Here is a 13,287-nt window from a genome sequence, read left to right on the forward strand (position 1 = left end):
TAGATGGCAGGATGTGGAAGTTTGTGATGCAGATGTCCATGCAGTACAGGACTGATCCAAAACCAGTTGACGTTAATGAAAAAACTAAACTGGGCTTTGTATTAGGCCCTGAGGGATTTGTGTGAAGAGGACCTCAGTCTTCAGGGATGTTACGTCAGTGCCACTCATTATCGTTGTAACAGTACTGATGTCCCAGGCTCTCTGATCAGCATTTACTGGAAAATTATTGATGTTAAACTGAAGAAGGGATAAAAGAGGCTCTATTTTGAATGAGCTTTTAATCAAAGATTTGAAAAAGAAAAATCTTATCTCCTGAGTGATACAGCTGGTGATGACAACGTATAAGCTAATATGCAGTTTTTATTTTCTTAAATGATGCTTACCCACCATTAACCCCAACAAACTGCAGGTTCTTTTTGGTTCCATTACCTCCTGCATGGAAACCGTGACCTTTCTTTTTCATGATAGATTTAAGACTTGTGGTTGGAGAGAGATCTAGCAAAATATAAAATCACAGATTAAGAAAGTATAGAACGATTATTCTCTACCTTATTAATATGCCCGTAACAAGCTATAGCTCATAAGCAGAACCATGTTAATTGCCCATTTTATAGAACTGCGGATGTATCTGCATGTAGGCTCAAGCTGGGCCATTAAAAAAACCCACAAAAAACAAAACAAAAAAAGATCTAACAGGCACCAGGAATATTAACATATGGAAGCAACTGACACCTATACATGTTCTCCCAGTGTAGCTAGACTTTACTGCTGTAGTGCTGCTCTGCTCTGACTCCTTAGAAATAGGTCTTTTTGTACTTTTGATACTGATAATATTAAAATCCATGTGTAGTGCCCTCAGGAACACCCTACTTCGGTCTCTTGTGGGGCTGTGTAGGAATGGGGTCACTGCGGCACAATCCACCTTCCCTCCTGTTGTACTCCCTGGAAAAGGGGGGCCAGGTTTTCACCTACAAAGCCTCCTTATATCACTCTGACTGAACAGTGGTCACTTTCCTGATCCCAGAAGAATAAAATCACTTCACTTCCCCTTCTTTATTTATTGCTTCTAAATGGGACAACCTTTTTATAAAGACCGTGGGCCGGGTAAATGCAGATTTGTCATGGGTTGTATACATTTACGTAGCTGCACTGAGTTTGTGCTGATTTGCATCAGAGGACCTACCACTTAAACGTTCACCAATGAAGTAAAGAATCATGAGCGCCAATTAAGAAAACTGGTTATCAAGTTTACATGACAGAATAGCCCCTCTCAGTAGTACAGTGGGACTTCCACACAGTCTGAGCTTGTGGAATAAAGCTACATGTTTATTAGCCCTTAAGTATTTTTGTTTGAATTTTGTTTTTATGGCATGCTCATACATAGATGCCTTCCTTATCTATAGTTAAGAAAACACACTGGGTCTGTTTTTGATCTCACTGACATTAGTTTTTACACTGGTATAACACCATCGACTTCAATGGCATGCCTCGTGTTTTGCTCTAGAGTAAATGAGAAGAGAATCAGCCCTGACACTTTTTTAGACCTTTGCTGATATTATTTACCCAACTGTTGATACTGTGCATTTGAATTCTCTTTCTCTGGTGATGCTTGGGTAGAGTATGCGGATAGCAACAAGTTTAAGGAATTAACAAGTTGATTCTGGATGGAACTAAGCTTTGATGCCGGCTGCTTTATAGCACTTGCTAACTCTGGATATCCGTGCTCCAAACACATCCACTGCTCTTGCAAAAGCTCCTGGATTTTTTTAACGTATTGGCTTATAGGATCAGCGTCAGATGAATCCTGTTGGTCAGTGTGCCTTTCCTCTTCCATCAGGACTTGCTTTATGTCCTCAGCAGGACCCTTCTTCAAATCAGGCCCTGAATAGCTCTCTCCAGTTGGAGCAGGAGCAACACGGGACTCTGTATCGTAGCTGCTTCTTTGGCTTTGACAGTCATCATGGATATGTTCATTTATTTGCAGCTCAGTGAAGCATGATGTATGAACAGCAGGCTCAATATCTGTCCCAGTTCTTTTCTGTTTGTCCAAAAATGCAGTCCCTTTCTTTCTGATGCCAGCATGAACATCTGCCAACCCCTGATCTGTATGAATTGGCATTTTACTTAGCTTCTCTACTTCCAGGTTCATGTTGTCCACACCGCATCCTACAGATTTTGTAGAAACTGAGATATTTACGTTGACACCTTTGTCTTGGGACTCCTTCAATCTGTCCATTCCTATGAGCTCAGTATTCACTGCAGCATCGTGGTAAGGCAGGGCATTTCCATCCTGCTCACATGGCTTGGTCTCTTGGGTATTTTCCCGACAGAATTTCTCCTCTAGTTGAGCTTTGGAGCTTGCCAGTGTTTTAATGTTTCTCTCTTTTTCCTTGATCTCATCATCTTGCTGCTTTAGCACAAGTCTGATATGTTCAAGTTCCTGTGTCTTGGTGCTCAGTTGCTCCTCCAGAACAGCAATGTGTTGTTTCAGTGCTGTGACTGTGCTGGGTTCTACCATGTGGCAAACTGAAGATTCAAGACCCAAAAATTCCCCATTCTCCCTAGCCCAAACATTTCTATCTTCATTCTCCTCTGATATGCTTGGCATAACCTCATTTATGTTTAATTCTATTTCTTCATGGTTCTCATTTTCATCCAAAAGCTTGGGCGAGGATGATACATCCTTTACTAATTGTGCAAAGGTTTCCATTGTTGGCGTTTCAGATTCTTCCCCTCCACTCTCCGTAACCATGAGCAGCTCCTGAACGGTGGCAGGCTGACTTGGCTGTGGAGACTGGACTTCCTTTCCCTCCTGAGGATGAGCTTCTGGCTGGTGATCCAGCTCAGGAGTAGTTTTTGCTTGTTCCCCAAGCTGCCTGCTTTGCGGCACAGCCTCTTTCATTTGCTGCTGTGCAATTCTTGTGTCTTTGGGGAGATTTAATGAAAGACTATCAGGACGGTTTGAATCCAGTGATTCTTTTGCAGGGCTAAAGGGGATTTCTGTAAAGCTCTTTCCATCACAAGGCTGAGGAAGTGACACCAACTGAGAAGGCTCAGAGCACTGGCTTTCTTCCTCTACATTTTTAGTTGGTGGGAGTGTGGCTGGCATGCTGGAAGCCCTCAACAGCTGGGGCCTCCCTCTACAGCTGGCAAGATCTTCTTCGGGACGCATGACCTCAGCTTGTCTGATTGTCTCAGCTAAAAGGGCCTTTCTTCTATAACTCTGCTCATCTGCGGGTGTTACAAATGGTGGCGATTCATTAGTTGTGACGAGGTGAATGGTTTCTTCTGCCCCTAATGATGTCTTCCTGTGGGCAAAGGCAGCCCAGCTCTTATTGGAAGAGGCAGCATATGCTCGGGACCCGTTCTCAGGCAGGCTGAAATTTCGAGGCAGTGTGCTGAATTTTGGCTGCTTGGCCTTCCTGTGAATATGGACCCTTCGGATAGTGTTCCCTTTCTCAATGTCATCCACATATTTCAGGAAATCAAGGTCCAAGTGAAAGCCATATGGCGTTTCTACTGAATATGGGAGGCTTCTGGGTTGATCTGTATCCCCATCGGGCTTGGATGGCTGATCACCTGCTGAGGATAACAGAAGATGGTAAATTGAAAACATAATAATGTAAATAAATCCTGATATGTTCTCAGCAGGAAAGGAAAAATGCTTGGAACGAATCTACTTCCCTGTCCAAAGTCATCTCTCCCACATCAGCCCCAAGCCTGGGCTGGAGCTGAGGGGCGCAGTGCTGCCTGGGGTGTCTGTGCAATGAAAGAGCCGGTTGTTCGTTTGCCCTCTTGGATGAGTTAAAATAGCCTGAAGGGTAATTGTGAATTACACTCTCTGCCAGTGGCTCGATGGTGCCATTACAGAAGTGAAAGATCACCAGGAAGCCCCCCTTCTTCTGGTAATGCCCTCTATACTGGCCCAGGGAGGTGGGGAGGTATAGGAGCTGTCAATCCAACCCTTTGGTGTTGGAGGATAGCCGGGTCACTAGTACTCCCCTCCGCTTCCCCACCCCCATGCTGTGGTGATCCTTTGGAGCTGCTCTGTGCAGGTGGCTTAGCACAAGACGGCTGCAGTGCAGCTGAGAATCACGGCCCTCATCAGTATGCATGTTGCTGAAATGCTGGAAGTCACTTCAGGCAACACTGTAAGGCTGCCATACTAAATCACTGTGCTATTAGTTTGCATCTACAAGGGAAGGAGAGAAGGAAGGGTTTGCCGTTTGTCATCTGAGATGCTAATGTTGAATCTGCTCAGAGACAGAGCCACAGAGGAATGCATACCAAACATATAATCTTGTTTTCTAGAGCTGAATCATGTAATTGTTGCACTGAAGAAGCCAAAAATTGGCTAAACTCATGATTCTAATTGGCAATTATGCAAATAGCTGGTTTTGTAAGCTAAGCTACAAATTTGTCTAAGTATAAAAAGCTGCCTAATGCATGATAAATTCAGCTAAAACTACATGATGGAAACTAGCCAGGTTAGTTATATATATTTAGTGGTTTTAGCCTCCTCGGCACCTTGAGGTCCACTACAAGTTGGACAAAGAGATTTCTGTGAACCTATAGACGAACATTATCACACATATTATAAGGAATAGTGCTAAAAGAAAAAGCATTTGGCATGGACAGGGTTAAATGGTGTAACTTAACTCTGTGCAGAACAAGAAAACTTTTTCTAAAGTCAAACTTCAGAAGAACATGTGTTTTAATTCTTCAGTTCAGGAAAGCCACGGTGCCATGAGATGTGTTCAGGCTGCAATAGCCACTTGTTTCCTTGCATTACCTTAGAGATACAGACGCAGCGGCACAATCTTCCATTGAATATAAGTGGCTCTCATTAAAGTGGACACTTAACCCAGACTACTCAGTGGTCTTCTCTTGATAAAGAACATCCTGCACTGTATACTCAAACTTTCATCTCTCCTATAGATGTCTGCATGCTCTTATTTTCATGGGTACAAGTTATTAACATCAGAAAGGCAAACTGGTGAGCCTGAGCTTATACTACATGTTTTCTCCTAAAACATACTATATTGATTAAAGCATACTGTACTGATAGGCATCCAAGGGTGAAAGGGTTTGACCGCTCTTCCCCTTTGCCATCTGCCTTGTGTGTGGGCAGCCAGGTCTAGCATTTTTAGACTCTTTTGTCTCGAAGATTTCCTAAGCCCTTTTCCAATACCACTACTGAAATGCAGACAGTCTACGGTGGAAGCCAGCACACTAAAAACAGGGGAATGAGGAAGGGAAATACAACAGTGTAATGTGAAGCCAAAGACCTACTGGTTTGAAAAGCAGAAGAGGATCCTTATTGTTGACAGAGAAGAGACAAGATGTTGGTCTCTTGAGTCGTATCCGACAGCCCCAGCTACTGTGTGGTGCTCCGTCGTAAGCAATAAGACTATCATGCTTTCCCCCGTTCCAGCTATCACAAACAGTCAAACCAACATGAGTGCAGCACATGCTGAACTGTACACAACCTACCCTTTTGTTCTTGAAATGGGTGTCCTTAATACATTTTGCTTACATTTTGAACAAATGTATACATTGGCCCCAGTACATACCTACACTATTTCTGGTAAGCAAACTATTTCACATTGTTTTAAACGAGAAAATACTTCCATTTAACAGCTTTTGAGGAAAAAATGCTGCCTCCATACCATTTGTTTCTTCCATATTGTGGAAGTTGATCCAACTGGGTTGTCAGTTAAACATTGTTAGATGAGTCAATAGGCCTTACTGCATCTAAAAAACAGAAGAGACATTTAGACAAAGGCTTAGCACTTATTGCGAAGTTCAAGTATCCTTATGCCTCCACTTCCTGTCTGCCCTTGAGGCCCTCCATCCATCTGCAGGAAGTCTGACAATGACAGCAGTTTTTTCGCGGCTTAATAAAAGTCAGGTCTCCAGGCAGTGAAGCTGATATTAGTTACTGTACCTGGACTCTTACTTCAAGCATTCTGTGGCCTGGCTATAATCAGAAAACACGTTCAAGCATATTTAAATAAGTACTTCCCCTCCTAATGGTAACTGTTTCTGTTTTATAAGTACATTACAATGAAATCTTTCTTAAGTATTATAAAATGAGGCCTAACGTTTCGGATCATTCCAAATGGAGTAGAAGGAAAAGAGATGTCAAGGAAATTTGCCGTTAGATCCATGATCAATAGCATATGAACTCTTTATCCAAAATACATTGATTACTATGAGCTATAGTATGTAATGTATATGCTGCATAATATGTCATGTCCCGGTGAGAACTGCAAGGGGTTTAAACTATGCATAAAGGTGGCTGGTTTGTCATTTCTTTATGTGGAGTGACCAAAGATTGAAAATTCACACTAAATGTCTGTAAGAGAAATCCCACTGCAGCTACTCCTCGCTTAACGTCGTAGTTCTGTTCTTGAGGAATGTGACTTTAAGCAAAATGATGTTAAGCGAATCCAAATACGTCACAGTAGTTACCTACTAGCAGGCAGCGGCCAAACAATGTTATAAGCGAACGCCACGCCACTTTAAATGAGTGCGTCCTCTAATAGATCAGCAACATAATAATAATACAATGTTAACCGGGACAACGTTAAGTGAGAAGTACCTGTATTTTAGTGTATGACTGTATAGTAACTCTTTTCAAAATGGCTACAACACTGCTATATTTCTCCTGGAAAAAACACAACTCATAGCTATGCTCAGCTCTGACACTGTAACATGAATAGTATGATTCCCCATCCCAATTACTCCCCACTTTCTCGTAGCCCAGGGCTGAGGGCAAGGGTGCAGGGTCCCGGAAATCTCAAGAGAAGTCTGGATGTTGGGGCTGGAGACAGGTAAGAAGAGTCCGATAGGAAACCGCTGCTTTTCCTACGCTTGTCAGGTGGATCCAGGGCCCAGGCAGGGAAGGGTTGAGGAGGCTGAGGCAACTGGAGATCGTCAGGCGACCCAGCCAGCTATTTGATAAATCGAACAGGAAAAGGAAGGTGAGGAACAGACTGGGGGGATTTCCCAGATCACCCAGTAAGGAGGCTGTGTCCCATGTTTGGAGTTAAAACGCTCCTTTCTCTTTCTGAGCTGCATTCGTATCCTCTAAGAGGAAAAAAATATTCTTTATAGCCTGAGTTTGTCAGTGAGAAAAAAAAGGTACGGTAGCAGGCTAGAAATCTACTGCGGGCTAATTCCAGTGCCAGGACTTGCTGGGGTTCAACCCTGCCCCCAGATGACTGTATCTCTAATGGGACATGGCTACGTAAGAGCTCCAGTCCCCACCTCCTGCTCATTGTAGGGAGAAGTACAGCAAACCCTAGCCATTCAGTGCAGGATTCGGTTCAAATTGTTCCTTAATTGCTTTTTTTCCCCTTAATGTTTTGCCTGTGTGAGGCCTTAAGCATCTGACCCAGATTTTTAAGTCTGTTAATAGACAGGCACCAGCCAGCTTCACTGGCTTATGACCCACACTGTGCCAATCGCTCCGCTCGTGCTAGCACCGTCCTCCTCTCGCTGTGCCACTGTTCATGCAAAAGGTTTCTCCTGTGCAGCATCCAGCATCCAGAACAACCTTCCTGTGTTTTCCTCCCTCATTTAAATTCTCGGTGGACTTCCTATCTAGTTTTCCTGCTCTACTTGGATTAAACTTCTCTTCCGCTGGGATTACTTTTGAGTGCAACTATATTATTTATTCTAGGTTGAATGTAATAGGCCATTCAGAGAATGGGCTGGGTAATGCTGGTATCCCTGTTTTAAAAAGAGTTTAAATGAAGTTGCCCAGATACACAGCCCTCAGCTGAGTGACCAGAGAAAGAGCTCTACATGTGCGGTAATATCCTAGCAGGGAAGTTTTAAAAGATCTAAATGTTTGTACGAAACCACTATTAACTGGCACCAAAATTAGCACCGTAGTACACAGGCAAGATAGCCTGCTCTGAGGATGGTAATATAAAGGCAACATGAGTAGTCTTAAAAATTAGTCTGACATTACTATCTTATTGATTTGTAACTGAATAGCAACACTGACAACTGATAGACAAGTAATTTATGGACCCTTTTTTAGTGCTGCAAAACTAGCTCACAACAGCATGTTTTTGCTGCATGTCAACCAATATACTCCTGATGTATTCCCTAATTAACTCAACTTTTTTTTATGAAAGGCAATGACTGCTGTTTCTCCCTGCCAATACAAGCACGTGGCAAAATGAACATTAAACTCTTTCTCAAATGTTTTTATTTTACTTCCCAATTACAGGCAATTATGTAGTGATTATGGATCCTACCCACACTCAAACCAGTTCCGTTTCACTTTTTTGGATCATTTATTTAAAAAAAAAAATCCAATCAATAGGACGCTTTTAATATTTAGATAATTACAGCTAATTGGCTCATTTATTGGCTTAGTTCCACTTTGCTAGTCAAAGCTGATATTATTACTTTTCTCTTTTGACCAATCTATTTCAAAATCACCTCATAAAACAGCATTGAATGTACCCTACCAGATTGCTGATGGACTTCCATTCCCTCCAGTGTCATTTGTATGTGGTCCTGATGGCTAACAGCCAACAATGTGGGTCCTATTACCCCGCTATCCAAACCAGTGCTCTCCTATGACTAGCTAGAATAAACACTAAAAAAAGAAAAGAAAGTTGTCATAATAAAAGGGGCAAATTATGCAACTGGCTTTCACAATAGCCTCCAAACGGTCTCAAATCTAATTCTACCACATATTTTTTTTGGCAATAGACCAATTAGGCGAAAACAAAATGCTATTTAATTTCCACTGAAATCTCAGGCAGGCTGATAAAAGTCCAACTGGTTTTAACATGCTGTCTAATAAGGGGGAGAAACAGCCCTCACATAACACTTCAATCTCTGCCCCGTAGAAAACTTGAGGGAAGTCAGATCCCGAGAAGAAAAATCTGGTAGCTGAAAAGGTCGGAAAAGGACAAATTCCAGCTGCGAATACGAGCGCCGGACACAATGCTGAGGCTGTGCAAGAGCCCAGCTGTGGGCCGTGCCGTGCACCCTAAGACTGCGGCCATCCCTTGGTATGTCTGGCTTCCCTTTGCCCTTACAGCAGCGCCACCCAAACCTGCTCCTCAAGTATCGTGGCGCAAGCCTGCTGAAGAGCAGGTCCGGGGATTATAGATTAAGACGCCTCATGCCACAGTAATGGTGTGCTTGGCCACTAATCTGGGGACTAATCCACCATCCTAAAGAAAGATTCCCACCCCACTGACTTCGGATCAGGTCCCTAGAGAAGCCATTCTGGGGCCTGAGAGACTATCTCGACTCAGTCCTTGTTTGCTAGCATAAGTAAGAAACTCATTTAAAGTGCATCCTTGTTCCTGAGAGGCAGGACTAAACTCAACAACTCACTGCACATATGCTACTGAACAGCCTCCAGCTTGGTAATGCCCTTCGGTTACTGCCAGCCTGGGTCAGACTTGGACTAATGACCTGGTTCTGCGCCCTGTTCTCTCGAAATAATCTCGCCCCTCTATCATGGATTTCAGAGGTTCAGTAAAGCTGGTTCCCCCCTTTAGTAAATACTGTATCCAGGCACCGTCAATATGATCGATGAAAATACAATGACAAAAAGAACATTATGTCTAAACTTGTTAAACTGACCCTGTCTCAGGTTTTTGTATTTGCAGACTTTTCCTGTGTTGTACAAGAGGGAGGAACACAGTATTTTAATCTCCAGGCAGACAGCACATCAGCATAAATAGCATCTTTGATTTTCAGTTTTACTACAAAGAACAGCCCTGGGGAGGATGAAGCCATATTTATATTAAAATACTTTTCACGAGGCAAGAATATGTGGAGAAATGGAAATAAAAAAGTCAGATATTTGACAAGGTAATAGTGTAGATTGAAGTACTTTCATTCCCTCAAGCAACCCATTTGGAATGACTATGTACTGTCTTTTTAAAAAGCCAAGTCGCAAAGAGTATTTCTTTACAGTCTCATTTAACCCTTCATCTACTCTGCATCCCTTTGCATGACACAGTAAGACCCCCCGCCGTCCCCATCAGCAATAACAAAAGCAGTACCTTCTCTCCGCCTCCAGAAGATTACCGCTGCAAATTAACTGAATCACAGAGACTAGTAGAGGTAATAGTCACTCTAGAAAAGGTTTCTGCTAATAGTTTTACATATTAGAAACATTTAACCCTGTGACTGTAAACAGAGTTCATTCCCGGTAAATCACACATTAACAAAATCTCATCAACTATATCACAACATTTTTGTCCTTGCCTGTCATTTTCTCCTGCATTGCAGTAGCTGGATTTTTAGCACTTCGTTATGAAAGGAAAACTATCATTAAAAGAGTACGTTGCCATGTTACCTTCTCATCCTCCCATCTACAAAAAGCCAGAGTACAGAAGAGCTTTCCCCTTTTCACAAAGGTATCTTTTTCAGTGCTGAGAGGTAACAGTTATGGGTTCAGAGCAGCAAATGTGTGTTTTCCAGCTGTTAAAAAAGTTGGTCAGCTGATCAGTGACCTTGCTTGAAAAGCAAATACAAGTTTAACTAAAACAGAAGGAGGGAGACAAAAGGTTCATTTTCTAGTAAGCTAAGCACAGTTCTTACTCTGAACCAAGCTTTTGAAGAAAGTTAAAGTCGGATCCAAAAAATTAGTTGCTTTCTATCAGCAGCACATACAGTCTCCCAAAGCACTAAAGGCAAAATGCTGTCTAATCAACAACAGACTACATTTATCTTCTTTATCAAAAGGAGGATTATTTAAAAATCAGTCAATAATTAACTATGCAGGTCTCATTATATCTAATGCTTTGCATTGAAGTTCTTCCTAGATGACACAGACCTTTCTACTGAGCTTTGCTTTGCATTCTGCAGCTCGGCTATTTCAGATGCATCATTTACTCTACTTAGCGCTTCTCCCAACAAACATAAAAACAGTCGCCGTGATTAAAGGACAGAAGCTTTATTAGAAATTACAGGATGCCTCCACCTTAATAATTCATTTGCCTGAAATCCTGCCCCCACCCCCAATAACTTAATGAGTTATCTCAGAAAGATCTTATTAAGAATTCACTATTTTGTCTATGGTTTCATATTCCTCTAGTTACACCCATCAGTCTGCTGTTCTGAGGAGCTGATGAAAAGGCAGTGAATCTATTTAACAGGACAGGAAAATCAGCAAAGCATCTGCTGTAATTACTGAACATACCACTCTATTGATTCAACACCCCAGTGAACTGCAGGTCATCATGTGGCAGCTGATAACTGCAGCAGAGACAGAGGACTTCTGGAGGAGCAAGCAAGAACCTCTTAAAATGCCCAGTAATTGAATGGAGGCACATTTAAAACTCTGATCATCCATCTCTTGTTGTCGCAGTTATTGTTAGCAGCAGCAGGATACAGTGGTAACCAAGGAGTGTCGTAGCATTGCTGTTCCCAGCGCTTAAGAAAAACTGTGCTGTGCTACCCAAAGGAAGGAAAGGTAAGGGAGGATCAATAAAGGCAGAAGAAAAGCAGTTAGTCTAAGTCATGCAGGCAAAATAAAATACTCAAACATTTTACCTTGGATTTATCAGTGCAGAAATCACAGTCAAAGCAGCATAAAACACTGAGGAAAGCAAAAGGTTTCAGAGATAAAAAGAAAGAGCCAGTGAGTAACTCTCCGGTCCTGAGATGCCATTGCAAGCATGTTAAAGGGAAAGGTTCTTTTTCTAACCAACATTTGCAATAAAAAAATACAACTCCCCAAGTTCTGGGTAAGACATAGTTTGTAAATTGGAAAAGCATTGCAGTATGCATTATTCAGTGGGACATATTTTGCATCAACTGCTACTACAGCATCTGTTGAGATGAAACCAGAAAAACATTTTCTAGTGAAAATTGGATCTCTTGGATCTTGAGCTGTAACATAATTTTGGTTTTCAAATGGTCAGTTTTCATTTCCTAACACGCCTTTCAATATAGGCATGGTTCCTGTAACAGAAGCCCTACATATCGCCTTTTGTACGGCTGAAAAAATTCCACGTCCCAAGAATGAGAGGAAGACAAAGCCCTCTTGGTTTGCAATGATAGAATTAAAAATGAATCAGAGAAATAAAGGACTAGAGTGAGATTTAGCAACCTGTGCAGAGGAAAAGGTGGTTATGGTATGTAATTCATTACACTGTATTACCCCACAGTGATAATCACAGGTCATATATTTTGATTCTTTGTGCTCATTTTTTAGTGACCCATGCTGGTTTAGCTGTGCTGGCCCAGAAGGGAGTTCACTCAAAGTTTCCCTACGCTTGCTTCTACCTGTCCAGTCCTTGCTCACCTGAGTTAGTAGCAACCTTGCAGAGTCTGCTCTCCATAGTACTGTAAAGTAGAAGGTGTGTAACCCACACAAACGAGTTAAGGGTACTGTTCTTGCTTGCCCATATGGACACAGAAGGCGAGTGATGTGCTTTAAGCTAACTAGTAGGAGTGTGTGAAGCGGGCCCTATTCGATTTGTATTCAGCCCAAATCAAGGACAGTGATTCGATTAGTTGTTTCGGATCACTGTCCCTGATTCAATTTGGCTGAATCCAAACCTGAAGATTCGGTGCCAATTTGAAGAATCAGTGATTCAGACATAGACACAGCTCTAAAAGTTTTTCCTGTGTAGCTTGAGGTTTGTGGACGCTGTGATGCTGGGGTGGATGAAGCATCCCACAGGAGTGCGGGGGGACCCCAGCATGCTCAGTAGCAAACCTGGAAGTGGACTGGAAGTACTTCGGGTCCACTTCTGGGTCCGCCAGGGAGCGTGCAGGGCCCCCCCACCCCGTGCCCCTGCTGCTCACCAATTGGCCATGGGGGGATGCCGGGTGCCCCCTAGACCCAGGAGGCACCAGTTGCTGAGCCGGGAAGGCTGGGGGGGGCCCGCGCGCTCCTCGGCAGACCCAGAAGTGGACCAGAAGTGCTTCCGGTCCACTTCCAGGTCCACTGCCGAGCATGTGGAGGTTCCCCCACACTCCTGTGAGACGCGTCATGTGCCGAATCTTTCCGAATCTCTCCAACTTGATTTAGAGGGTCCCGATTAGATTCGAAGAGATTAAAGGGTCCTCTGATTCAATTCGGATTTGGAGATTCAGCCACCAAATTGGGCCGAATCGCCGCCAAATCGAATCTGGGTCCAAAGCTTTGCACAGCCCTACTAACTAGGAAGGTGGGTCTGGCTATGGAGACTGGGAATGAAGTATGGAGGCTTTTTTGCAATCTGTCCTGAGTCAGAATGAACAAATTGTAAGAGTTTCGATCAATACTTAGGGGCTTCTGTAAACCAA

General features: G+C 42.9%; 1 protein-coding gene across 3 annotated transcripts in view; it reads right to left on the reverse strand.

The window, feature by feature from the left end:
• The window catches only part of KANK4 (KN motif and ankyrin repeat domains 4), a 35,444-nt gene extending 23,771 nt beyond the window's left edge, over nt 1–11,673 (reverse strand). The window contains exons 1-4 of one of the 3 annotated variants that reach the window (XM_019531549.1): nt 11,545–11,673; nt 5,670–5,754; nt 1,564–3,582; nt 384–495 (exon numbers count right to left, since the gene is read on the reverse strand). In XM_019531549.1, coding sequence (XP_019387094.1) covers nt 384–495; nt 1,564–3,582; nt 5,670–5,685 — 2,147 coding nt within the window. In that variant the 5' untranslated portion in view covers nt 5,686–5,754; nt 11,545–11,673. Of the gene's footprint in view, nt 1–383; nt 496–1,563; nt 3,583–5,669; nt 5,755–10,345; nt 10,572–11,544 lie in introns of those variants that run through there. The other 2 variants (XM_019531550.1, XM_019531548.1) reach the window with 2 other exon arrangements.
• Between the last annotated feature and the right edge of the window lie 1,614 nt (nt 11,674–13,287).

This window comes from Crocodylus porosus, unplaced genomic scaffold (genome assembly GCF_001723895.1).
Source record: "Crocodylus porosus isolate Cpor-Errol unplaced genomic scaffold, CroPor_comp1, whole genome shotgun sequence".
Taxonomy (NCBI): Eukaryota; Metazoa; Chordata; order Crocodylia; family Crocodylidae; genus Crocodylus; species Crocodylus porosus.